The sequence below is a fragment of the Antechinus flavipes genome, chromosome 2, assembly GCF_016432865.1.
Source record: "Antechinus flavipes isolate AdamAnt ecotype Samford, QLD, Australia chromosome 2, AdamAnt_v2, whole genome shotgun sequence".
Classification (NCBI taxonomy): domain Eukaryota; kingdom Metazoa; phylum Chordata; class Mammalia; order Dasyuromorphia; family Dasyuridae; genus Antechinus; species Antechinus flavipes.
The window spans coordinates 604,441,070-604,465,195 of NC_067399.1; the positions used below are offsets into that span (position 1 = coordinate 604,441,070).

General features: G+C 30.8%; 1 protein-coding gene across 2 annotated transcripts in view; it reads left to right on the forward strand.

Moving 5' to 3' along the window:
- BUB3 (BUB3 mitotic checkpoint protein) overlaps positions 1-24,126 on the forward strand; it is a 49,370-nt gene that overhangs the window by 1,059 nt on the left and 24,185 nt on the right. The window contains exons 3-8 of one of the 2 annotated variants that reach the window (XM_051981608.1): positions 586-655; positions 2,716-2,867; positions 5,002-5,160; positions 6,829-7,006; positions 7,275-7,491; positions 9,689-10,061. In XM_051981608.1, the coding sequence (XP_051837568.1) occupies positions 586-655; positions 2,716-2,867; positions 5,002-5,160; positions 6,829-7,006; positions 7,275-7,491; positions 9,689-9,698 (786 nt within the window). In that variant the 3' untranslated portion in view covers positions 9,699-10,061. Of the gene's footprint in view, positions 1-585; positions 656-2,715; positions 2,868-5,001; positions 5,161-6,828; positions 7,007-7,274; positions 7,492-9,688; positions 10,062-24,126 lie in introns of those variants that run through there. The other variant, XM_051981607.1, reaches the window with a different exon arrangement.

The window sequence follows — 24,126 nt, forward strand, 5'->3', positions numbered from 1 at the left end:
ATGACAAAAGGAGTCAGTCACAAAAGCAAGGCAGGTTTGCCTTTGTTTTGAGAACCAGGGTCTCTTTTGGTGTCATGGATACTTTTGGCTTTCTGGTGAAAACTATAGATTTCTCAAAATAATGTTTTTTAACACATGATGTAAAATGCATAGGATTATAGGTAAAATTCTATCAAATTACAATTATAATATGTAAAAAAAAATTCAGCAATCCCACAATAAAAAAAACCTTCATTTAGTTTTTTTTATATAAAGTAAAATACTTAAGATTATAAATGAAATCAATTATGTCAATTAACAGTTATCAAAATATGTAAAAAAAAAAAAGACATCTCATAATAAGAAATCTAGATTTAGAATTAGATTTTAGAAGTATCTATTTCTGTTACCATCCCCATGCCCAGTTATTTGTGAATAAGCTACTTTGTTTTATAGTTGGACATATATGCTTTGTTATTTGTTTGTTTTGTTACTTTCCATTAAAAAAATGGTATCTTGGGCAAAGCATGGCTCATCCTAAAGTTTATAGATTTTAAAGTTTGTTGGAAGTGTTATATATTTACAATTAAAAAAAAAATCTTTCAGGATCCAACACATGCTTGGAGTGGGGGATTGGATCATCAGTTGAAAATGCATGACTTGAATACTGATCAAGGTAAGCCAGCAGAATTTCTCATTTTCAGATCCTTGATTTTAGGCTTTTAAGGATGTAGGTGGTTCTTCATAGTAACAAGATAGCATGATAAATAATTTACATATTTACAAGAATAGCTGCAATTAAAATTGAAATTTTCATTTTAAAAAGTTGAAATGGCTTTTAAATTATTGACTATTTTCTGTTTTTTCTTTAATAACAAAATGTGAGTGCCATCCTAAGTGTTGTGACTTGTCAAGTATTTGACTCTGTAGTGAGATGGATCAAGATCATTTTTATTGGCTTTCATCTTATTAGGATTTTGAGTAACTTTACAAATTTAACTTTATTTTCATTAATTTTGATTTTAAAAAGATTTTTGAAATCTGTGAAATTAAAGTGTCTATATTTCCATTTCCTATTCCTTATATTTAAAACTTGTTAGAAGTCTAATGTGTTCTAGTCATATTTGACTTACTAAATGAATAATGCATTACATTTTTTTCTAAAGTGAATAACAAATAATCTTTTACATTAGGAAACGAGGTGGTGTTGTGAATGGACTCTGGGCTTAGAGTCAAGATGATCTGAGTTCATATCCTGCCTCTAACACCAGCTCTTCGACCCTGAGAGTCATATAACCTCAGTTTTCTTACCTGTAAAATGAGGATTAAAAATAGCAACTACCTTTCAGGGTTGTTTTGAAAATCAAACAAAATAATTTATGTAAATGATTTGCAAACTTCAAAGTAACATGTGCTAGCTATTATTAGAAACACTTGAGGTCTATATTTTGAAATATCTATTTTAAATTTTTTACAATATGTTAATGGCAAAGCTTGGCAAATATCCCAGTTCTTTAACTTGGTGTTTAAAGTTGTTCTTTGTTTATATAGATGTATGTATATATGTATGTGTGTGCATGCATATGATATATATATATATGTGCACGTGTGTGTATATATACATATATATACACACACATGTGCACATTCACATATACTTATTATACCTACAATTTTTTTTTCTTCCATGAAACCACTTTTCTTTTTTATTTTTGGCATTTTCACAGATAAAGTAGATAGAAATAGGAAAAGTTTTTTGAGTATTTTAAAGAAAATTCTAGGAATAGGTGAAAAGGAGAGGAAAATAGAATATTTTATAAAGTAAAATATGAGTAAATACATTACATTGGACTTTAATATATACGTTCTCCAAGTATGTGGGGTTTTTTTTTTTGTTGTTGTTATTGTTTTATTTTGTTTGTAGCATTTCTTATATAGCTCAGTATTATACGTATTCTGGTATGTGGCTACATAGATTTGCTTAGACAAGTCTCAAGATTTGAAAACGATTTAGAAGATGCCAAAAGGTTTCATCCTGTGGTAGAAGAATATTTTGGGGGGGAAAGACAGAAGCTTTTAGTTCATTTAGGATTCATTTCATTTATAATCAGGAAATTATTGGCATTTGGTAACAGGTTTTCTGTAAATTACTTTTGTTGTATGACTTTAAAAGCTTGCAACTGGAATGGAAGTATCTCTTCCAAAGTTGAGTTGTTTTCAAAACCAAATAAAATTATACAACATGGTGTTCTCATAGAAGTCTCAAAACTAATAACCATAAAAAATTTAGATAAAAAATAAATTTTGAGGGGGGTGTTTTTAATATTTGAGACTTCTTTGTGAGAGCTCAAGGAACCAAATTTTTTCATTTAAGAAATATTTTTTGATGATCAAGTTTTTGGTAGTTGTACCTACTAAAGGATACAAAGATAGCCCATTGTGGCATTTATGAGCTTGTAGATATCCACTACTGCCATGTAGACCAGCTGTGTTATCATACCAGGAATTTAAATTAAATATTATAGAATTATAGGGAAAGAGAAGGAGGAGTAGTTACTTCTGGACTGGATTATAGAGAAATATACTTTTATATTCAGACTTCTGTGAAATGGTTGTTGCAGCTTACTTATTGGCTACTGTAGGAGTAGCTCATTTTATTGTTCTTATGAGGAATCTATTTAGTTGAGGTAATAATGCTAGATATTTCTTCCCCTCACCTTTTTTTTTTTTTTTAAGAAAATCTTGTTGGAACCCATGACGCACCTATTAGATGTGTTGAATATTGCCCAGAGGTGAATGTTATGGTTACTGGAAGTTGGGATCAAACAGTTAAATTGTGGGATCCCAGAACTCCTTGTAATGCAGGAACTTTTTCTCAGCCAGAAAAGGTAGGTTTTTTTTTTTTTAATAGTAATAGAAATTATATTTAACTTATTTAACTAGGTTAAATTGATTTGATGTGTATTTATTGCAAATAGTTTTGTTTAAAGCTTTAGTATACTGTATTTTGAAAAACCCTATTAAATATACTTGAAAATTAACAAAAAATTATTTTTTGTCTTAGTTTTTATGCTTTAAAAAAATTTTGGCCTAAACATGATTCCCCACACTGAAACTGAAGGATGCAACATGCTGCCATTTGAGTAAAGCCATTTAGCAAAGACTGCCAATTGTTTTAGATTGAGTTCAACATCTCCAAAGCAGAAAAAAAGAAGCTTTACTTATTTTTCTTTATGACTTGAGATTTCGTTTGAGTTGATTGTTAAAAGGGCAAAATGCGCTGTCATTGCAATTTGTGATAAAGGTGTTCCTTGTTCTTTTTTTTTTTTTTTTTTTTTTTTTTTTTTGACAGTAAAAAGATACACTTGGAAACTAAGGTATAAAGCTTCTTTAGAATCAAAACTTTGTGTAATTTAAACCTCTTGATCAGGAAGCAAAGCCTGATAAAACAAGCATAATCTGTACATCCCTGTTAAGATTTTATCAGTTATTAGTTAATTTTAAGGACAGATTTTTGAACTGAATCTACTTCCTTAGTGTAAATATACTATTCAGACCATGTTAGCCATCATTTTTTGCCACATTGCAGTCAAATCTACTTCTGGCAAGACCTTTGTTCAGAATAAAATAATTGCATTGTTTCTAGTTTTGATTTATAGTTGTATGTAGCATGTTAAGAGCTGTGATAAATTGCTGACAGAATATCATATAATGGACAGCCACACTGAATCAAGCTGCTTATTGGTTCAGTGAGGTTCATTATGTCACTTTTTTTTTTTTAATACTTTCTTTGATAAATGTATACACCTATTCAGTAGTATGACAGTGGTTTCACTTGATTTATGGTCATTGGGGATAGGAAACATAGTTAGAAAAGTATATGTCATCTGTATAGTAAAGATTTGAGATAAGATTCCTGATATGATTGTACCATTATAAATTGAGCTCTCACTAGATTCTGGATTTATAAATTTTGATATTTTACAAGACTTAGTAGATTTTCTGTTGATCATCTTTGGCGAATTTCTCTTACTAAAGAAATGTAAAAATCTCATAGTCTAGCTTTTAAATTTTTAAAGTTTATATAACTGCTTCAGCTAACATGACTAAGGTACAAATTTAACATCTCATTTTAGAGGAATACTGAATTGTTAAAAATAGCTTGATACATTTGGCTGATTTTATTGAAGACTTATTACCAAAAAATCTTGAAAATGGAATATTCAGAAATCTGTGATTTTTTTTTTTTTTTTTGCTTCCTGTCTTAAAATTGTAAATACTGAAGGTTCAAACAGTTGTATTAAACAGTTGTATTGGCCTGTGAAGTAGATTTTTGGAAAATGCTGCTAAAAAAGTGGCTAAATTCTATATTTAAATAATTTGTTTAAGAACTGTTTATTTCTACATAATGTTTGACTTTCAGTAATATTTTAAAATATGCTACATTTTTGCTTTTAGGAAATAAAATACAAAGCCATCTTAATTCAAATTGGATGGTTTGGACAGTCCACGTTTTTAATAATTTGTGAGAAAAAAAATTCAGATCCAAAGAAAAGTTCATAGAAAAACTATTTTGATTTAAAAAAAAAAAAAAAAGTCAAAACATCACAAGACATTTTTGAGCCTGAATTTAAAAAAAAAAGAATCTTTCTTGGATTGTATAGCTTATTAAATTATAGAGTTTTCTGTTATTTTTATGTGTAGAATAACTTTGACATGAAGGATTTTTTTTTTTTAAAGAGCCATGTTTAGATGATTTTATTGTGTTAAGTGATTTGGTTTTGTTAAATAGTAATTGTCTGAAGTATATTTATCTTTTATAAGATCATTGCGAAGATTTTATGAGATTATTTTGAGAATTATTTGCTTTGAAAAGCCAAAAGCTGCTGTACATATGATATTTCATAATTAACTGAAAGCATTTTGCCTCAATCCTTTTAAAAATTGGGGCCTGATCAGCAGTGTTTTGAAACTTTGATTAAATATGGGATATCTTGTAATAATTTTGCTATTTTTTAAAAGGTTTACACGCTCTCTGTGTCTGGAGACAGATTAATTGTGGGGACAGCTGGTCGAAGAGTATTGGTATGGGACTTGAGGAATATGGGCTATGTGCAGCAGAGAAGAGAGTCTAGTCTGAAATACCAGACTCGTTGCATACGAGCATTTCCAAACAAGCAGGTACTGATCTTTTAAAACATCATTAAACATTGAAAATATGTGAATTCTCCTCTGGTTGTTTTTAAAAGAACATTTTAAAGCAAATACATCATTTAAAGACTTAAAATCTGAGTGTACCTATTTGGTAAATATTGCCAAATGAGATGTAATTCAGTTATTTGGTTTTAATTTATGATGAATGATAGATAATCCATATTGAAACCTGGAATTTAGTTTGTTGAAATTTTGCACTCAAATCCCTTTTTAGACTGCTTTTGCACTAAAACTGCCTTCATTACTTTACATGTACAGTCTTCAGAAGTTTTTGATAACAACCAAAAACAAACTTGGTAGATAATAGGATAGATGAAACTTTTCCCCTTTCTCAAAATATTTCTCATATCATTGCTACAGTTATTGCTATGTGCTACAACCTCCTTCCATTGTCATTTCTAAGTAAAGATGGGCTTATTTAACTCATGAAATCTGGGACTTTAAAGTCTTTAGCTTTAAGACTACATATATGCCATCTGAAAATGTAGCCATAAACTTTTAAGAAGTAGTAATAATGTGATCAACTTGTTTTGTAATTTGATTGGTCCACTTATTGGTCTAAAACTTTTTCTAAGAAGAGAGGTGGGTACAAACCAGCCATCTTTGGATATTCTTTTAAAAACATAAGAGCTTCTTTGATAATAGAATCTGAAATTCCCATATCATTTCAGACTCTGGTGGAACAGATTTGTGCTTCTTCAAATAGTGTTTGCCTTTTTTATCAGAAAATGATCATTTTTTATTTTTAAATATTCATTCCTTTAACCTGGGATTTTTCTGTAGGAGTGCATCTTCAGTTCCAGAATTGAAAGCAATAGGAAAACCTCCAGTAAATTTTGTTACATTAAACTCTTCAAAAATATAACATTTAGTTTATGTTGGAACAAGCCTATATTTTAAAAAGTCATTTTGAAAAGCATGATATTTTCTCTTGGCTTTGACATTTCCTACTTTTATAATTCAAAAGGAAGTAAAGAGGAAATTTTGAAATGTGGTATCATTTTCAGAAGTTTTAAAGAAAAAAACTTATATTTCATGCCATATTTGGAATTTTTAATTGATTATAAACAAAGCTTGATTCCTGATGAGGGAACAGTGGGGAAAGGGAATCAAACAAGCATTCATTAGCACCTACTGTGTGTCATTTAGTTAGTGCCTTCTATGAGCTAAATGCTATTTTATAGCTATCACTGGGGAAATCTGTTATACTTCCAAAATTTATTTTTTGTATTTAATTAATATGGTATCATTACTGAAAGAAAAGGTTCTCCTACTAATTGAGGCTTTGTAATAAGTTGTGTATCAGTTTAACTGGTCCTTCCAAGTGTATCAAAGAATCACTATAGAAGTACTTAATCAAAATTAAATTTACACTGCAAATCAATGCATTTGTTGAGTATGTACTTTGTATAAACCACTGATGGTGATTCAAATATATGGAAATCCACTTTTGCTTTGAGTAGAAAGCTCAAATTTTAACTTCAGAAATTACTTTAACTGGATCATCAACTTTTTCTCAGTATTCCATTTATATTTTGAAATATACATTTTGTTTTTGTTGGATTCAGAATATAATGCTAAGTAAACTAACTAGATTTTTTTCCCACATTTTTCTCTTAATGTTCTTATTGGCAGGGCTATGTGTTAAGCTCTATTGAAGGCCGAGTGGCAGTTGAATATTTGGATCCAAGTCCTGAGGTACAGAAGAAGAAATATGCATTCAAGTGTCACAGACTAAAAGAAAACAATATTGAGCAGATTTATCCTGTCAATGCCATTTCCTTTCACAACATTCACAACACATTTGCTACAGGTAAATTACTTAGTAAAAATTAGTTGTAATACTGTCATTGTTATCATAACAAATACTTGTAACAATGGAAATTTAATAATTATAGAACATTTAATATTATTTAAATTTTATTTCTTTGCATTTTATAACATGAAAAGTATTCTTTAAAAAGTAGTGACAGGAATATTTTCTGATTAATTAACTTTTATTCAATAAATATATTAATCACAAGGAACATTTCTGTAGTTGACATTCAGAAATACTGAATTTATTTTGAAACTGCTTACAGGTGGATCTGATGGATTTGTTAATATTTGGGATCCTTTCAACAAAAAACGATTGTGCCAATTCCATCGATATCCCACTAGCATAGCATCACTTGCCTTTAGTAATGATGGGACCACACTTGCAATAGCATCATCATATATGTATGAAATGGATGACACTGAACATCCTGAAGATGGTATCTTCATTCGCCAAGTGACAGATGCAGAAACAAAACCCAAGTGAGTATGCTTCACCTGTATTTGAGCCTTTTCTTGCATTCATCCTAGAATTTATTAATTTTTCCAAATTCATGAATAGCATTGTTGATGCCTGATAGATAGCACAGCTGACTGTAGGGTTGGAGTTGATTTTATCTTGTTCTCCCAAGCTTTCAATATCCGTAGGTTGATAGACGTATGATGGATAAAATTGTGCCTAGTTGTTTTGTAGAGAAGAATGTCAAACTCTTATTCTTCTTGAAAAGGCACCATTATTTGAATCTCTGAAGTTATTACTTGCTTATTGCTGGAAAATTAAGTTGAAGAATTCAAGAATAATTTTGTTAAGCACATTCTTCTTTATTTAAAGACTTAAGAATGTGAAAAATGTTAAGTCTTTCCTCTCTAGAAATGATTTCCCTATAATATTTGCAGAAATTGGATGAATATAAGGCTTACTGAAAATCAAAAAGGTTATTTGCCCTTTCCTGGAATAATTTCCCTAGTTTTAAAAATCTGATGAAAGACTTCGTAGTCTTTTTCATGTTGACTTAAAGAGGCTGCATATATGTCACTAGAGAAAAGCTTTTTATTTGGAATATTTTAGCTATATTAAAAAAAAAAAACAACACTTAAGTATGAAGTATTATTAAGTTTAGATATGTGAAACATAGTTCATTGTAATGCATCTTTATATTTCTCATAGACCTAATGTGGAATTTGGCTGCATGTAGTAGGTACTCCAGAGATAGTTGTTGAAGTTAATTTTGCAATTTGATTTCTAGTAATTTTATAAATTTAAATTTAATTTTGTTGCCCTCATCAATTAAAGTTTATTCTGGCAAATGGCAAAATAAGCATTCTGTGCTTTACTGGGCATGTTTTAGAAGTGAATAGAATTTGAGGCTTGCTAAATAAAGCTTTGTTCTTGCTTAATAAAACCTGTTCTAATTCTTTTGTGGCTGGCCATTCTAATTTCATAAAGTTCTTTTCCCTTTGTCAATTTGTAGGAAATCATATATATGACAGATTTTGACTTTAAATGTCATGTTGCTGATGGCAAAACACTGTTGCTTTAATTAATAAAGAAGGGAATATCTGCAGAAATTTTAAATGGCAAAAAAAGAGCTTTTTAGTTTACTACGTAAAGGTCATGAAATTATTTGCTGAAATAAAGGTATTTTGTACGTAGAGTTGGAGTGGATGTACTTTTCATTATATTTTTGTTTGGATTTTGCAAACTATAAAGTTTGAATTGTGGCACTGTTTGAACATAAATGAAAGTATATAGAAAACGTCCCCATATATATATATATATATATATATATTTTAAAACTGGATATTAAATAATAAAGAGATAGCCTATGCTATTTGTTTTCCTTGCTACTTTTAGTTGCTAATTCTGAAGCTGCTTCACTCTGCCTGATGAGGAGGTTAATCTACAATTAAACAATATTTCCTCTTGGCTCTCCATTATTTTCTGAAGCAGATGGTTCATCATTTCCTGGGCTTTTAAACAAAGCAAGGTTAAGGTTAGGCTCTTGGGAATCGGCTAGATTTCAATCTTATTAGGGTGCAGAAGGAAAACTAATAAGAACCTCATAACTTCGTTTTGTGACTGTAAACAATTATTTATTAGCAAACAATTGATCCCAGAAGAGCAAATTGTTTGAGTCAGTAATGAGCTGAGAAAAGACAGAGCATATCTGTGTATTTGGAAAATAATTGTAACGTAATTGCAGTACATTTAGACAGGCATCTATTTGGACCTGTTTCTATCTCTAAGTGAATTTTTGAAAACATTAATGAGTTTTGCATACTATTCTGACATTTATATGATTCTTATGCCTGTTTCAGTTACCTAGCCTCTGGTGATTAAGAATTTTTAAAATTGTAGTGAGAATGAAATTCATTTAATTGTAATTTTGTCCAAAAATAAGTACTAATTTTGGCTTATTTCTGTTGCCTTCATCTAGTGGGATTTTTATTAAGTTTAGAATTCAGTTTTACTTTATTTATTTATTTTTTTAATGTGGGCAAAAAGAATCTTTTTTTGAATACTATTTGGTTTCAATCAAAAATCTTGATAGATTTTTTTTTTTTTCTGGCATAACTTTGTTAACAGAAAGTATTCTTTTGCTTTACAAGTATTTAATTTCAATGGAAAGTTAGTATAAGCCTTCAAATCATCTATTGAAATGTATTTTCTTCATTGCAGGTCTACCTAATCTAATCATCTTGTGGAAGTTTGGCTTCTCTGTGGAAAGTTTTTGTGTACTTCCTACAAAAGATACTTATCCTTAAGGGATAATTTATAGTAAATATGGATGAACTTTTTTTGTTACTGGATTTTTTTTTTTTCCCTTGTCTTTAAAGAATCCTGTATATGTTCCACTTAGTGCTTCTAAGAAAATTTTAGAATCAGGACTCTTCTTATATTGTAACCTGAAATTTCTATTTGGAAATTTTTATCCTCCCTTCCTCTCTCTCCCCCCTTCCCCCCAACCTCAGCAGCTTGACTATTTGTAACACAAACATTTGTAACAAAAACATCTTATTTCTTATTTAATAAATCAGTTTCAGAAACTGTTTTAGATTGTTGCATATTTTAAAATTTGGAAATTAATGGGGATCTACATTATAAAGCTATCATAAAGCAAAATTGCCCTTTTCAGGACCATGTTTGGACTCTATTTTGCCCTTGAGCCACATTTTTACTTATATTTACTTCTGATGTACATTTGGGACTTTTCCTGGGAAAAAAATGATCCCTTGAAGCTCTACTACTACTACTACCGTCCTTGTCTCTTAAAACCGTGTATCCTTGTGTAGGTGCTTGTGTATATCCTTGTGCATCCTGCTTTGCAAACCTGATCTACACAAATATATATACAGCTTCAAGAGACAAGGATGATAGTTGAGTAGCCAACTGTTCAGCTTCTCAAAATGAGCTTAGAACTTGTGGAATCTGACTTTTTTTTTAAGTATCTCCAATGTAGTAGTCAAGTAGTAACACAAATCCTTGCACTGAAACAAACTGCGTTTACCTAGAAAAATATATCTAGACATCAAATTTTGAATAAGAGACTTGAGACATGGCAAATAATATGTTGATGGATCTAATTTATTATATTAATCTTTTGCTGTAATTTAGAATATTTTTGCAACCATTTGAGTAAATATAAAACTTATAGGATCTTGGAGTTGACTTTTTTAACCATTATTTTTTTATCTATTCCATTTTGAATTTTCTATTTTTGTATGTTTACTACAGTGGTTAGCACAGTGATGGGTCATAGTGTGGGTAGATAATCAATAAATATTGAATTAAAGGTGAATGACTGCTTTTCCCATCAAAGGCAATAATGTGACAAATAGTTTGAAATAAGAGATAATTATGTTAACCAAGATGTAATCTACTTCAGGAAAAATATTTTTTGGAGAGGTTCATATTAGCAATATGTTTGATTGGCCTCCATTGTTATGGTTATTATTTGGTTAAACAAAATTCATTTTATTTATTTATTTGAGTGCAAAAGGTGTGGTAGGAGACTGTTTGGAGTGACTATGCTAAATAAAGAGATTAAAGTATTTAGATTAGTGAATTATGATATCTCTTCCCTGGATAAGATGCTGAATAATCCAGATAATTATATAATTGTAACCTTATATAGAATTGTGATTCTCAATATGTTGGTTTTTGATATTTTGTAATGTTTCATTATAGGAATATATTATAGAAATGCTTTATATTTGCATATAGCTGTCTTGCTTTCAAAAGATTCAAATATTGAATTTACCATTTACTAACTTGTGGGAATATCATCTAATCTGGTTTTTGTTTTTGCAAAATGAAGTTTCAGACTAAATCATATCTTAAGTTTTCTTCTAACTCTTCTAACTCTAAATACCTATGTGAATTAATTATACTTTTAACAAATTTCTTCTCTTCTATAAGCGGTAACCCTATTGTCCGTTATAGAATCAGTTTTGAAACCATAGGATTATCTTTCATCCTTTGCTATTTTTCCCAGTTCCAAGCAATTATCAAGTCTTGTTATTATTAGTTGTATTCTAAAAACTCAAACATCTTTTCTTTATTCCTATTAATCTTGTCAGAGGGTTTTTATCACTTTATACCTGGACTATTGCAATATTTTTCTAACTGGTCATCTTTTCCTTTCTCTTAGTCTGTCTCACACACATCTGGAGACTGTGTGTGGCCACAGCAACATCTTTTTGGAATTGTTAAAAGGAATCTTTGGGCTGAAAGGTTTGCTTCTACTGTAAAAGTTTTTCTAAACTCCAATTTAGGTGTTTCTTCAACCATTTTTTCTTTTTCCCTGAATTCAGAAATGTGTTGTTACTGTCTTCTTGTCTGCTATTGTTAATTGTATTTTGTATTTGTTGTTTTATATTGTTATTGTGTTTTGGTGTTCAGTTTTAGCACCAATTTTTCTTTAGTATTACCCTTTCTCTGGTATTATCCCTTTTACTACATACTCTTATTTAGAAGAATATTTTCACCTGGGAAAGGAGCATTATATACAAATAACAAGGTTAGGGTTGCTAGGTATTTAAAAGTGTATCTACAAATATTACTCATAATATAGATGGCATCTGGAACTTGCAAATCTATTTTCTAGCTGAAGTTTCTGAAGTTTAACTTTTCAGAGGGCTCTACTCTTATTTTTTCTCCTCTGGTCTGTTGTGAAATTAATGGACTCTGATGTTGATGATAGATGTTTCTCACTTTAGTGCTCTGGACCGAATTTATTTGCTTATTTCTAAAATCTTAGACTCAGTCAAAAAACTTTCTCATAGCTGTACAAATTGTAATGTTTCACCTCTTCACTCCTGCTTTAACACTGGCTACTTCAATACTAGGTTTCTCTGCCTCCTTGTACCACATTCAATGCTCCAAATGGAGGAAAAAGCAAAAGTCTCTTAAGATTAGAATTGTATGTCTACAAAAATAACCTCCCAAGATGTTGAAGACAATCCTTTCTCTTTAAATTTTTTTTATTATAATAGCTAATAATAATTACTTATAGAACTTTATCACTTGCACTTTAATTATTTTGTTTATCTGTTCACAATCCTCAAAATGGACCCCCTCTTGCTTATCTATATTAGGAGCCCCTGTTATGATAAATTCTTTTAATTCCTGCAGAGCTTGAAAATCTATATGAGAAGGAAGGAGTTAAAATAGACAGTAAAGTTCCAGAATAGAATGGGAGAATAATGTTACTGGGAGTAAAGTACAGTTAAGTAGAAAGCTGAGCAAACTGAGGAAGGAGGCAGTGTGATGACTTTTGATTTAGAGATCTACTGATTAATTTCCATTCCTCACCTTTTAACCCTTTCACTTCCTTCTTCTTTGCCCCAAGTCCATTGAATAAAGACTGTACTTAGGCAGATATTTATGGCTATTTATAAATCAGTCCATTTACCTCTTCCACAATTCCCAAATTAAATACTTGCCTAAATATGGCTGCCTTCATGAATCTTTACATCTTTTAATCAGATTCTTTCTGCCTGGAATATAATTTCCTTTTATTTCTGTTTAACTCTACCCAGTTAGAAATGAGAGATTTTGTCTAATTTCACATGAGGCAATAGATAGATAGCAATAGAATAGCTGCATTCCTTTTTATTATTAGCATATTCATAATAACAGTTATATACTACTTGAGGGTTCACAGGGTACTTTACATAACTTATGTCATTTATTGCTCATGCTACTCTTTTGGAAGTTATGTAGTTATTCCCATTTTATAGATGCAGGAATTGAGACCCAAGTTTGAATCCTAGCCTTTTCATTTAATATCTCTGTCATTTTGGGCAATTTATTTAGCCTCTATGAAGCATAGAGGCTATTATTACTTAGGAATTGTTAGGAAACTGAATAGGATAGAGCAGTGTCATCAAACCATGTTTTGTAGAATCCTTTTTCTGTGTGATTTAAATAGGAATTCGATGAGAAATATGCTAATATTTTTGTCCCTAAAATATTGAATATGATATTTATAAAAATGCTGATGTACTACAATTTTTCATTTATTAATCCTTTTATCCCAGAACTATTCCTTATATTGGTCCAACATTAATAGGTTTTTGCAGCACATTTCAAACCTAAAAATATTTGGCTAAATTTGTTAGGTAATTCTTATGTGTGTATTTCTTAGTTCAATGAGCTTTGTAGTCAGTAAAGATTAGGAATTATACTTTATTTTTCTACTATTCATTTCTTGCCCTCTTTCTAAGAAAAAATTTGTCTTTAACTTGTATTTTTTTTTAATGGTTGTCATTTTGTGACAATTTTTCCTCCTTTATTTTGATTCTTTTGACTTTTGTAAATTAAATTGTCCTTTCCCTTGCCTTATAAAAGAACATTTATGGATATTTAATGCTTAATTGTTGGTAGTATGTTTTCTTTGTAAAACTAGTAAATAGAGTATAGGGAAGCTAGAGAGTCATTTATTGGGGAAAAAAGTCATCAAAGCTTTAGAGGAAGCATTGGTTAGATCCATCTTCATGCAAAACTAGTAATCATTAAAAAGAAAAGAGCAGAGTTGGGACTAAAAGTTAATTATTGTCCTCTGACATATAAAATATACCTTGTCTTCATACTCCCCGTACCTTAAATTAAAAAAAATTTTTTCAAACTTAGTAGTTATCTGCAAAGTTAACATTAAGATATATATTATTTCTAGGACATTACAAGCTTCAAGTTATTTAAAATGTTTTAAAATAGATATGTCAATTTTAACAAAATGGTTATTTTGTTTGCTTATGTATCTACTTGTGTTTTTCTGGTAAATATTTTTGTTGTTATTGCTGTTATTCTTATATATTCTTAACCAGAGTGTATATTATTCAATTTATTTTCTTTCCTATCACTTCATATAATGGGTCTTCTAACAATTATTTGTATTCTTCACATTCATCATTTATTTTGCTACAAATTATTGGAATATGGTATTTTGCTATTGTTGCAGGTCTTCTTTCCTTTTATAAGATAGGCTGTAGTCTATGCTTGTCTTTAAAGATAAAATTTGCACAATTCAACAGGTTGCATCCTATAAGAATAGAAAAATTTATCACGAATTCTCAGATGGAATAATAGCCTTATGAAAATATGTTGTCATGTAAAATAAATTATAGATCTGACTTCATGATCCTTCTCAACCTAAATTTCCTCAACTTAACCTTTGAAATGTCTTTGGGTAGCCCATCTCTCACTTTGGAAAGTACTGATTTAAGCTATTAAAACGAGTCCTGCAGTTTCCTTTAAGAATGACATCATGCAACATTGCTTTGATTGGTACCAGTGCCAAGAGAAATGAAAGCTGCAGAGCTTAGTGGTCACAAGATACCAATTTGCCCATTATGTACAAAGGCCCCTTTTCCTTGATCAGTGGCATGCTTTAACAATGCTTTCATTTTAGAAGGATACCCACAGAACTTGACCTAAGGTTGTGGCAAGCACCTGCTTTATTGGACAATTTTTTTGTGTGCAGGTGGAAAAGTTCTCAAGGTCACTACTAGATCTATGATTTATACATATCCTAATTGAAGTGTGAGAGAAATGGCTTGACTTAACTTGTTTATTTGATATAACATGCTTTGAAAAACAAAAACTTTATACAAGGATGTATTTTGCTACAAATTAGTGTTTATCACGACTTTAAAATAATCTGGATGAAATAACAATTGAAAAGGAAAGTTGTCTCCTTGGAAAGGAGACTACCTCATATTTCTTTCCTCTACTCCTAATCTCCAGGTACACTAAGTACTAGTATGTGGAGTCCAAGTTGACTATGTGGAAGAGTTTATTTTCTTTGATTGTTTTTCATTATGTTATTTTATTTCATTATGTCCAAGAAGTATTTTTTCACCTCTGCACGTGCAAATTCACAACTTGGTGCAGTTTACACAAGTTGGAGGAGCTGCACAAATTATACCTACTGGCCTCAAAAGCACCTAAGTTTGTTTTTTCAATGTAACAAAGTACCTTTCATCTGCTTTATAGGACTTGGTTATAGCCTATTGAAGTAATATAAAATCTATGTACCTAGACTTCTGACCTTGTTATAACATCATTTTATAATTTTCAAAATAACTTGGCTTCTAAAGATTTTCTTACTACCAGCTATGTGTTCTTAAGGAGCTCAGGAATGATTTGTTTTCATTGTTTCATAACCCTTATCTCCTGAGCCAGAAAAGAACAACTTTTTTTTGGAAGTTTTGATGATCCATTCATTATTTCACACTGTAACATGATATCTAATATTAGCATTCTTTTATCTAAAGAAAATCCCTTGCACAAACTAACCTCATAAGCTTGTGAGGGGAACATTTTGCAAACCTTCCTCACTTCCAACCATGCACATTACAACTCTTACAAGACTTTTCTCCATGGTTCTTGTCTTTTTGTCCCCCCCAGTGTGCTGGGGAGGACATTCCTCCAAGTCTCTAGACACACTTAAAGGAATTGTCTCTCATTTATCAGCCCTTACTCTTAATTACGTAACTGGCCCCACTTCTTTTAGTTGTACATCTTTGGTTTTTTTGCACTCAGATGCCACATGTATGTGAATGACTGATAAGTCGAGGCAGTATTGTACAAGGGCAAACAGAACTTGGAACCATAGGATCTGAGTTTCGGTACAGACTTTTTGTGATGTGGGGCAAGGAATTTACTTCCTTGAGCCTTTATCTGTAAAATATTAAACTGAGTGATTTAAAAAGATTCTTTCAGTCTCCAAATCTTAAGAAACATGTATGATCAAGATACAAAAAGTTTTTAGTGGGCACATGTTTTATTTAGTTTGCTGGTTGAATTTTGGCCAATTATTTTCTTTCTTGCAAATAGGTAACAATGGAGATGTCATGCATGGACAGTGGGTTGACACCTACTCCCATGTGCTAAAAATGACAAGATTCAGTGTGTTGCTAGTTTTTTTGCTTTTTATTAAATGTAAATCAATTTTTTGTTTGCCAGTAGGAATCAAAGATGCTGTATTTTCTACTGGCATTTTGGTATATATTTATCTTTACTTTATATTTCTAAATATAACAGTAAAATAAATTAATACATTAATTTATTAAATCTTGAACTCTGAATGTGGTTAGTTTTATAGTATGACTCATAAGCACTTATATCAATTAACAAAATTGTGAAGTACTGACTGGGTGAAGTGCTTTGCTAATCTTAGGAATATAAAGATGAAAAGAAAATTGTTTTTGCCTTTAAGAAGTTTTTTTCTTCTGGGTGGTCCAACATAGAATCAAATAAAGAATAATTGCATGAGGGAAAACTCATTAATGATTAATGCAGTAAGGGAGGGCTTAATGCAAGTGTTACTATCTGTACTTGACCTTTAAGACTTAAAAAGATTCTCAGTGGTTGAAATGAGGAAGACATGCATTAGTTTAATCCAATACCTTTCCTTCAAGAGTTTGCCTTTGTGAAAGATAAAAAGGCAGTGAGCTTGTTTGGCAGGAACCATATAGGGCATAAATGGAAGTAGTAGGCAGGAAGAGGAAAAGTAGAGCCAAATTTAAATACTAGATAGAGGATTTTGTATTTTGTTTTAAAGGCAAGAGAGCCATAGAAGATTGTTGACTGAAATAGTGCTTTGATAGATCCACTTATACCTTGGGTAATTTTGTACCTTCTAGAATGTAATTTGAATATAGAAAGAAGCAAATAGCGGACTTTAAACAATTGAATGTTGATCAGGGCCTGATTAGTCCTGGTTATGGGAAAAGAAAAGTATTATCAATAAAATGTGACAATTTAATGGATTATAAGTGCTAGGAAAAGGCAGACTGTAGTGATGACTTCAAGATTGATTTCCAGCCTGGATAACTAGATGGCTTTCAACAGAAGATGAGAAGTTTGTGGGAAGAAGTGGGTTTAAGGGGAAGATGAGCTTCAAGTTGAGTTTAAAATGTCATCCAAGTAAAGATTTCTAGTTGGCAGGATATAGAGGGTAGAGTTCAAGGATTTAGGGCTTAGAATAGAATCTTGGAAGGTACCATGTTTATGAGGGGTAAGAAATAAGTAATTCAACAGAGGACATTGAAAAATTGAAGAACACAGAAAAGTCACAAAATCAAAAATCAAAGCCTTGGTCACAGATCCTGGGTTAAGGATCCCTGTTTTAGAAAGATTTTTGTAAGAGATCACAAGCTTCTAGATGTCTTCAACTTTTGAAATTTCTGTGAATAAGTTTAGGAGTGAAAGAGAGAAGGCAGAATACAAAATTATGATCTCAGAAAGTAATTTTTTTTCCTCTTTAAGGTATTACTGATTTTTTTTTTTAATACCACTCTTTCTTTACTGTTCTCACCTGGCTTTCCCTCCCTTTCATATAAAAGAAAAAGTGATGCATAGCTAGCAGATCTTTGTATAAATATGTAACATTTCACTATCTTCCAAGAGGAAGAACATGTTTCATTATTAGTTTTCAGAAACTAAAATTGATCATTGCAATTAATCTGATTTCTTAATGTCTTTTAGTGTTTAAATTGTTTATTTAGATTTAGATTGTTTGTTATAGTCTAATATAGATTTTTTATTTAGATTGTTTATTATAGTCATGTGTATGTATATATTTTCTTGATTCTGTTTTCTTTGCTCTAAATTATTTTGTGTCTTCCCATGTTTTTCTGAATTTATCATTTCTTATAGTGCAATTGTAGTCCATTATATCCGTATACTATAATCTGTTCAGTTGTTCCTCATTTGATAGGGACTCACTTTGTTAGAATTTTTTGCTTATATAAAAAGTACTACTTTGTTTAGTATATATATGGATTCTTGTGTATGGGGGAGGGGAGGTGGTTAGATGGTTGAAAGAACCTACAACTTGGATCCCAAGTTAAAATCCTGATCTCCCATTTATTTTTCTTGTGTTCCATTGGGCAGATTTCTTCCCTGGACTTTGATTTCTCCTTCTGTCAAATGAAGGAATTTGACTAGATGACCTCTCTGCTCCCTATTGTTTTAGATCTATAAGATCCTGTGGCTTTGTTACCTTGGAATACATGCCTACCAATGGAATCATTGGACCTAAATAATTTAAATAGCAGACTTTCCTCATCTATCTGAATTTTTTTTCTTCATTTAATTTCTCACACAAGTTACATTGATTTATTTCTCTAGTTTTTGTAAAAACTAATTGAAATGAGCTATTTTTATTGTTTTGGTTGCCTCTGAGGTTTATTTGTTATTTTTGCTTTTTTGCTGAGGCAATTGGGGTTAAGTGACTTGCCCAAGATCACACAACTAGGAAGTATTAAGTATCTGAGGCCATATTTGAACTCAGGTCCTCCTGACTGTAGGACTGGTGCTCTATCCACTGTGCCACCTAGCTGCCACTTCTGAGCTTTATTTGATAATGAATTCTCTAAATATAATTATGAAAAATATTTCCTAATATCTTCTAATTGTTTATGGTGTCATCCTTTTTATTTTTCATATACTTATGTTTTTAGTTCACTTATTTGTTGGAATTTATTGTGTGTATATGTATCTATACACCATTTTATATGTATATATTAATATCTTATAATATATATATGTAGTATACTATGAGATTCTAATTGAAATGAAAAAATTTGGGGGTCATGTTTCCACTTTTTCCAACTCTTTTTAAATAGGGAAGTCTTTTCCCCTAGTATTTTGTTTTATGGTTTGTTGGTCATTGGACATGAGTCAAGTCAAGAAGATTTTTTTTTTTAATCTTTTATATGTCAGGAACTGTAGTAGGTGCTAAGAATACGAAAAAGGGCAAAAAACATAGCCATCACCTGCAAGCCCTTCCCATCCCAGTTCTTTCTCATTCTGTTATTCTTTTCCTTAGCTAAATTTTCATGTTTTCACCATTTTGACTTGGTGAACTTACTAGTCCAACTCTATATTGTCTTCTCTTAAATCCCTTGTCCTCTTATTGTATCACTCACTGATCTTGCCCTACCAAACCAAAGCCTTCTATTCTCTTCATATTGTTGAATTGAGAAGGGACTTATGAAACTGCTGATTGGGTCCCTTATTGAAGCAGGGCATTCCTTTTATATGTCTGTCTTTTCATATATCCTTTTGAGTCCTGCTTAATCTTTATAACTTTGTTACATTTAGTTTTGATTTTTTTTTTTTTTGAGGGGAGGGTTGCTTTCCTCATTTTCCCCTGAAAAATGTGAGATAATTAACTGAGGTTTCATATTCTCTTCTCACTCATCTTAGAAAGCACTTAAATGCTTTCTGCCACTTTCATTTGTTTCACATGAAGGATCTTCTCTTCTTGCCGAGGCAAACCTCTCTACATGCATAAATACTTCGATTCCATGTCTCTTTTCCAGCAGTTTGCTCCATTATATTCCCCACTTTTTAATTCATTTTTGGTCTCTTCCTTAGTACTGACTGCTTCTCTGATCCTACTAATATTCCTATGTATTCTATCTCATCCTCAAAAAACCCTCATTCAGACGGTCCATCCCTACTAGTTATAGTCCCATCTCTCTTCTGTTTTGTATCTAAGCTTCTTGAAAAGGAAGTCTGTAATCAATGCTTCCAACATTCTTTTCCCTCTTAATTCTGTAGTGTTCATTACTTAACTGCTCTTTTCAGAGTTACCAGTGATTTCTCAATTGCCAAATGTCATTTTCTCAAACTTTATCCTTCTCTGCAGCTTTTGATTGTCAGTGAACCTCTTGGTATTTTTTTACTCTTGGTTCTCATGACACTCTTATTCTTCTCCTGTCTGTGTGATTGCTCCTTCTCAGTATAACTTGCCAATGATAGGTGTCCCTCTGCATTCCTTCCATAGAGTAGTCGTGGCAAATTCAAATAGAAATAGGAGCCATTAATCCATACATATGGATTTCTATGGGCCATATATTGATTTAATTTCAAAATGATAGTAATGTTTTATTTTATATTTTGTTAAATATTTCCCAATTATGTTTTAATCTCTTTTGGACCATACTGGGGAGTGTTGTGGGTAGTGTGTTTGATATTTCTGCTAGAAGTGATCCCAGCTGTTCCCATGAATGAGCTAGTTATACAACCCCAATTTCTGCCCTTACCTCCGGTCTCTCATTTTCTACTGCCTGTTGTATGTCTTGAACTGGCTATTCTATAGACATCTTAGACTCAACATTTCAAAAATTTAACTCATTTTTCTCTCAAAACCTTCTAATCCTCTGAACTTAAATTATTGTGAAGGATATTATCATCATCACAATCCCCAGAGTTTGAAAGCTAGGTTCCATCCTCGATTCTTCATTCTTCTTCTCTTTCCCCCTATCCAAACTGTTGGCACATCCTATAGATTTTACCTTTGTCACATGTCTCCTTCATGTTCCTTTCTCTCTCCTGACATGGCCACCAATCTGGTTCGTGTTTGAACTAGAGCTTACAGATCTCTGTGCTACAAGTCTCTTTAGGGATCAGATAGATCTTAAGTACATCCTTAATGTCATCCTTAATCACTCAATAAACTCCCATTGATTATTACCTTCAGGATCGAATAAAAACTATCTAGTGTTCAAAGCCCTTTTTAATTAACCCACTTCCTACTTTTTCTGTCTTTTTATACTTTACTCCCCTTTACCAACTCTGCCAACAAGTGATGTTGTTCTTTTTAAAAAATGCTCTATCTACCAAACTCTGGGCATTTTCACTGACTATCCTATCCTCCATTCCTAGAATATTCTATATTTTTATCTCTTTGATTCTTGACTTTTTTCCTAAGATTCTGCCTTCTGCAATGAGACTATCTTTGCTGATGATCTCTAATGCTAATGCCTTCTCATTGTTAATTATTTCCAGTTTATCTTTGTATCTTGTTTGTGCATTGTTGTTTGCATATTATTTCTTTCTCTCCATTAGAATGATCTTCAGGCCTGGGACTGGTTCTCCTCTTACTCTCCTCATCCCTTATCTGTATCTCCAAGTCTTTTTTTTTTTTTTTTTTTAATATAACTTTTTATTGACAGAACCCATGCCTGGGTAATTTTTTTACATTATCCCTTGCACTCACTTCTGTTCCGACTTTTCCCCTCCCTCCCTTCACTCCCTCCCCCAGATGGCAAACAGTCCTATACATGTTAAATATATCACTGTATATCCTAGGTACAATATATATGTGCAGAACTGAACAGTTCTCTTGTTGCACAGGAAGAATTGGATTCAGAAGGTAAAAAATAACCTGGGAAGAAAAACAAAAATGCAAACAGTTTACATTCATTTCCTAGTGTTCTTTCTTTGGGTGTAGCTGCTTCTGTCCATCCTTGATCAATTGAAACTGAGTTAGATCTCTTTGTCGAAGAAATACACTTCCATCAGAATACATCCTCATACAGTATCGTTGAGGTATATAATGATCTCCTGGTTCTGCTCATTTCACTTAGCATCAATTCATGTAAGTCTCTCCAAGCCTCTCTGTATTCATCCTGCTAGTCATTTCTTACAGAACAATAATATTCCCTAATATTCATTGTATCTCCAAGTCTTAAGAGAGAGAGAGTCCGCACATGATGATGCTTACTAAGTGCTTGCTAAATTCATTTGACTATAGTATTCATTTGGTTTTTTTTTTTTTTTAATCTGCACAAAATCATTTTGATTACTGCTTTGTAAAATGGTGTATTTGGAAAATTTTTTTTCAACTTTTAAATATTTCTCTTGGGATTTTTAAATTCATCCTTCCAAACAAATATTGACATTTTGTCTAGCTCTATAGTAATCTTATAGTAGTTTAGTATCGCACTAAATCTATAAATTAATTTGGGTAGTATTACTTTAGATATATTTACATTTATTATTACCATATTATTCCATTTACTTGTTCTTTTACATATCTAGAAATTTGTAGTTTTGTTTATCATAAGGCTGTAGCCTAGTTCCTAGTTATTTTCACATTTTGTTATTACTTTGAATGAATTTCCTGATTTTTCTGTGCTTTGTAATCAATAGTCAGAAATTCCAGTTTTTTTTTTTTTTTTTTTGTAAAACCAAACAAAAAATTTTATTCCACAACTTAATTAACACTATAAAGGAAGATTTGAGTTTTTAGTAATGCTTCTGATATTTATTTCTTGATTGATTATGAGCAAGTTTCTTAACTATTTAATTTTTCAATTTCTTCACGTATAAAATGGAGAGAAATAATGCTTGTAGTCTTATCTTAGAATTGTTTTAAAGTGCAAATGATACGTATATAGAAATTCCTTTTACACACACACTTTAAGACTTTAAAGAATCAGGTAAATCTTAGTTATTGTTTCAATTTTGGTTGATTTTAAGATCATTGGACACAGATAATTTTATTTCTTTTCACTTATGCATATTGTGTAATATATATTTCTAGCACTTTATATCAAATACTATCAGAAATATTGGGCATCTTCACTTTGTCCTTAATCTTCTTTACAGATAATGTTCTTTATTTCAGATAGATAAATTTTGATCCTATTAGGAGAAAAAAATATTAAGTGTTCAAGGCCACTTTTTTCTATATCAATAAAATATGATTTTATTTTTGTTACTAATCTGATTTATAGTCTTCATCATGTTGACCTATTTTTCCTTTTTATATATGAATTTAAGTATCACTAAAATTACTAAACGTAATCCCTTTGATATTTTTATATTATTATTCATTAGTGACATTAAGTTATAGTTTATTTTTCTCTGCTTCATTTCCTGACTTTTTTCTAAGGTGCATTCTTAGTTTTGCAATTTGTGTAGTATAGGGCTACTTGGTACCAAATATCAAATATTTCTCTAAATATTTATTAGAATCCATTTATTAAGTCCATTAGATCAGAACTTGTATGTCTTGTTTCATTTCTTTCTGAAATTATATTTAGATTTTCTAATTCATTAATTTGGATATAATATTTTTTGTAAATATTAATTTCATTTTGTTTTTAATTTTGTTGTTACGTAAAGCAATTTCTGACGTTTAAAAAAAATCCTCATTTTTGAATTCTTTTTCATTTTAATAATTTTGGGGTTTCTTTTGGGGAGTGGATGGGAATGTTACAGTTCAGGTATTTTATTGATAAAAACTGCTCTTGGTTTTAGTGGTCAGCTTTTAATATTTTTGTTTTTGATTTTTACCATTCTTTTTTCCTCCTTTTTACAGATGTATTCTTAATTTTTTTTTTGGGGGGGGGGTTCAGTATCTGTTCAGAAATCCTCCTCCACCCCCCAGTCTATTATTGCATCCCACAAATTTTGGTGTTTTTTCATTGTCCTGCTTTTTTTTCCTTTAATTATATCATTTGGCCCTGTGTCTATTCATTCTTTAAGCATATTTAGTTTTCTTTTTATATCATTATTCATTTTTCACATTTTCTTTATTATAATTTTAATTTCATTCATAATTTAATAATATCATCTTTAGAGCATTTAATATTTTCACTTGCCTCTTAGATGTGATTAATTTTATAAAAATACTGCCTGATATTGAAGATACTTGTGCTTTTTAATATTCCTAATTTATTTCCAAAGGCCTTTTTAATTTTTCTTATCTTCAGGGGTTTTTTAATATCATTCTGTTAAAATTGTCTAAATCCAGAAGAAGCATATTGAAATCTTCAACTATCAGTGTATAGCTGTGATTCTTTTTCTTTGAA